The sequence below is a fragment of the Saccostrea cucullata genome, unplaced genomic scaffold (assembly GCF_032062105.1).
Source record: "Saccostrea cucullata isolate Sc308-1 unplaced genomic scaffold, CSIRO_AGI_Scuc_v1 ctg20664, whole genome shotgun sequence".
Classification (NCBI taxonomy): domain Eukaryota; kingdom Metazoa; phylum Mollusca; class Bivalvia; order Ostreida; family Ostreidae; genus Saccostrea; species Saccostrea cuccullata.
The window spans coordinates 1-4,417 of NW_026937280.1; the positions used below are offsets into that span (position 1 = coordinate 1).

The window sequence follows — 4,417 nt, forward strand, 5'->3', positions numbered from 1 at the left end:
CGTGCTAATTTGACGGTGTCATATTATTAACACTATAAATATATATTTATGTAATGAGTTTCAAAGCATTTCATCAAAAAATGTAAAAGTTATAGGTATATCAAGTATATCAGTCAATTCACTCATTTCACGTGCACGCACGTGCAGGCGTATGCGCGCAAAATGACCTTCGTTCCGCACACCTACACTACACACCTATTAACCCTAAGAAGGTTTTAGCTCAGTTGGGTGAACAGTTTCTGAGAACACTCGCGGACAAAAAAGTACCGGAGAACAAATAAGAAAAAAAATAATAATAATAATAAGAAACCGAGTAAAAACAATATGTTCCCAAACTCCGTTTGGGGAACATAAAAAAGGAAAATTAGACGAATTCTTAAAGAAACAAAGAAACTAGCAAAATGGCGGTAAACATCGAAAAGTACGATGTTTCCGGCGACGAAATCTCAAATAAAAACGGGGACTTGGACATTATAAACGTTCATAGACATTAAAGATAATCATAATAAACATTGTTGTGAAAGGTAGTCGGAGAAACTTGACTTGGAATTGGACTATGAAGGCTCCAAGACGGACCATGTTTACGATGCTCCGGAGATCTCTCAATATACAAAAACACCACGTTTTTATTTATTTATTTTTTGGACTTATTTTTTCAATGAATAAAGACATATTGCATATCATTCTAATCGGGAATAATTTCTCTTTTAAACGATGGTAAGAACATATGTGATTTTGAAATTTCATAGCAGCAAATTTATCAAAATATTACATAAGATCATTTAAAATACAAAATATTATTTTGTATCAGCGCTTTTGTCTTGTAAAATAATTCTAAATGCATTTAAATTTTATACCATCTGAAAGAAAAATGTCTTACCTTTCTAATGATGTGTCTTTTATTAAAATATTTTAATTAATAAAGAAGTTATTGTATTTTTACTGACGGTAGATGAATTTTCTAATGATGGCTTAAGTTACTCAGTGTACTGGGGTTGCTTGATAAAAGTTACTCAGTGTTGAAAGAGTTAATATGAATTAATTTCATGAACTCCTTTTGTTGAACCCTACCTTGACAGATTTTTTTATCATTTGACACTGACATGATTTTGCTGTCAACCTTTTTGGAGGTGAGCTAAAAACCATACCTTGTTCCTGAAATAGATAATATATCATTGTCTGTTTTACTTATATACTTACCAATGTCAGTAGTCCTCTCAGCGCTTGGGGTTGTATGGAGTGATGATCCTGAAGTCTCTCACAGAAATACGTCACCAACGACTTTACTGAAAATAACAAATTAAGAAAATTCTGAGCATTGTGATGTAACTTTTGAAAATATGTATCTACATGATCTTCTTTTTATTTCAATCAGTTTTACAGGATTGCTATGGATATCTTTACAATAGCTGTAAAGTCTATTTATACTAATGCTTATATTCTGTATCATTCAGTTGAGATGTTTTAAATAAAATTATTTTTATTTTTTTATTTTAAATTTCAATGTTTTTTTAACAATACCCGGTAATATATAATACACAATACAAAGACAAAAAAAGTGTCACCTTCCATTGGAGACAGCAGTGTGTTTGGGATGATGGAGATAACATCACACAAGAGTTTGATGACATGCCCCCTTATCTGGTGATCCTCATTGGTCAAGTACTCCCTAGGGAAGACACAGATTTGTCAACTATAAATACTGTATCAACACAAATTTTCGAGGGGATCAAATTTCGTTGATTTGTTATCTTAAATGGTTTCATGGGCATTATATTTCATTGCTTCTATTAAGTAACCCTACTCAATATAAAGTAATATGAAAATTTCATGTAGGATTTCATTTTGTTGATGATTATTTACGACAAAATAAACGAATTTTAATCCCCAATGAAATTTTCTGCTTTTGCAGTAGATACAAAAAAATGACCAAATAAAATTATACAGGTACAAGTATGTATCAATGCTAATTTAGGAAACTTTGAAACGAAAATTAAGGTGGAGTATAATTAAATCTATCATTATATCAGAAAGTACTCACCCTACATTTTCAATAAGTTCCAGCAGGGAGATGGATTTTTCTTGCAAGCCTACAATTTACACAAAGTTTTTAATTAGAGCTCAAAAAGAAAATTGATATAAACATGTATTGTACATGTAATTCTAAATTTTACTGCACATGTACAAGTTCCTCTGCCAAATGTGACATTGTCTTTTAATTTTTGAGGAGTGGATCCAGAAGCTTGCGAAATTGCCAAATTAATACCCATAATTCTTTGGATGTATCAATGAAAAAAAGAAAAAATTACTTCCACGGAAATTTCTTATTCTTATTGATAACATTAATCAATTTGCACTTGCCATGTCATCAAAGTGATTGCTTTAAAACAGAAAACAGTTAAATTAGATTAAATCGCAGTTTGCATGCCTCGATCATCGATCTATCTTATATCTCGTCCGAACAGTCGAGCTACCAATATATTATGAAAACATAATTATGAAAAAAATTACAAGAATAACTGTACGCTTACATCAAAGACTACACCTTTTTAAAGCTGTAAAATTGGGTGTGTTTTTTCTATAGTTTCATTCAAACTATACAAAAAAAAAATAAACTTAAATATTTCAGGGCAAACTTTGCAGAATTATTTGTTAAGAATAAATTTTCTAGGACTATGTCTGAAGATAATGCTAGAAACCAAAATTTGCAAACCATTGCTTAACGTTTCTACAGCAGAATTATCCAAAAGTTTGACATATTTGGTAACTTCGTTTTTCCACATGGGCGCAGCCATCTTTAAAATGTACACGATAAAATGCCTTGATCAATAACACAGATTCCGGATTTAAAATTTGTTTTATTACTTTTTATTGTAATTGTTATATAATACAGGTATAACTCTAGATATATGGAATGTAAAATTAAGGTAGTACCGTGTGAAATTAACTGACTATACAACTATTTCTCTGATCTCTTTTCCGGAAAAACAATTTCTCACTGGAAGGGTTTCTTTTTCGGGGTTTTTTTTTTTTTTAATATTTTTAAAATAAATGAATTTCATCGATTGTAATGTCCATTAATTGGAAGACTATTATATTTTAAACATATTAAACTCGAATATCTAACAATCATCATTCTTTTATTTTTTATGAATACTAGCCAATCAAATCACACCATCATCGATCACCGGTACATCAATATATTTGTGACAGTACACAGAACGTCAAAAATTGAGAAAATAAACCGAGGTACTTCAAGTTAAGCGAGGGTCAATAACAGCTTAAACTCAATACCCCTCCTGTTTGAAATGGGAGGATGTATTGGGTCGAATCGTGAGAACGGGCCGTCGTCTGGGGAATCGTCAGATGCCGCAGGTAACCGGGGTACAACCCCAGCTGTTTGTCAGCTGTTTTCAGAGGCCTAGAAAAATAGGGATCTGGAAATATAGCAATAAGAATGTATTTATCTTTACTGTCACATCTAATACCACACCCTTAATGTCCATCTTGTGAAGGGTATTCATTGACAGAGGATCAGACTATGTGCTTCTGTAAATATTCAGGACTTTTTAAAAATATTTACTAAATTAAAAAAGATCATCTAAATAGTAAATTTCAGGATGTGTTCTCAAAGCTGTTGGTTATACATGTAGTATTGCGGTACTACGAATCACCGGAATGCCCTGTAATCACCGAAATGCCCCGAGAAATCACCGAAATGCCACCGAAAAGCCCCTTATATTGTTAATAAACAAAAAAATATTAAATATTGATAAAATTAACTATTCTAAAGCCTAGATACCAAATAAAAATTTCATAATTTTAGCGTAAGCATTTTTATTTGAAGATATGTGCATGTATCAAAGAAAGATAACTCTCACTGATTTAAGACACGTGCCAAAATAGTTTTATTTTTAATTTTTCCCATTTTCATTTAAGAAATAAATAACAAGTTTATAAACTTCAATGGGAATTGAAGTGGGTCGGTCACATGATCAAATCCTGTGAAGGCCAAAGGCCTTCTCAGAAGATTTGATCACGTACCGACCCACTTCAATTCCCATTGAAGTTTATAAACTTGTTATTTATTACTTATATATACATTTGAGACAGACAATTGAATATTTCGAATTTAATTATAGCACTAACCGTCCGTCGTACATTTTGAAAAATGACGCAAGGTGTAAATCGGCTTGCATGGCGGTTATGCTTCGTATTTCGAAGGGAATAATTTGTGAAAGGCTACCTGTGATCAGTAATAGTGAACAGACTGTTGTCTGGGAATAGTTTTATGTGAAAAATGATAATCGATGCTGAAGACACAAGAAACACGTCCGAAGTGTGATGATAAAAAGTTGGAGGAATTTCGGTCGCCGGAAAGGGATGGATGGATCCGATGGATTGAGACACTTGTCCG

At 32.1% G+C, this 4,417-nt stretch overlaps 1 protein-coding gene across 1 annotated transcript; it reads right to left on the reverse strand.

Moving 5' to 3' along the window:
- Positions 1-1,200: 1,200 nt before the first annotated feature.
- Positions 1,201-2,796, reverse strand: LOC134247692 (MMS19 nucleotide excision repair protein homolog; the record flags this gene model as incomplete). The annotated part of the gene is made up of 4 exons (XM_062730022.1): positions 2,714-2,796; positions 2,042-2,090; positions 1,566-1,669; positions 1,201-1,286 (listed from the first exon to the last, which is right to left on the reverse strand). Coding segments are annotated over exons 1-4 (321 nt in total), but the record flags the coding sequence as incomplete, so codon positions are not given.
- Positions 2,797-4,417: the final 1,621 nt, after the last annotated feature.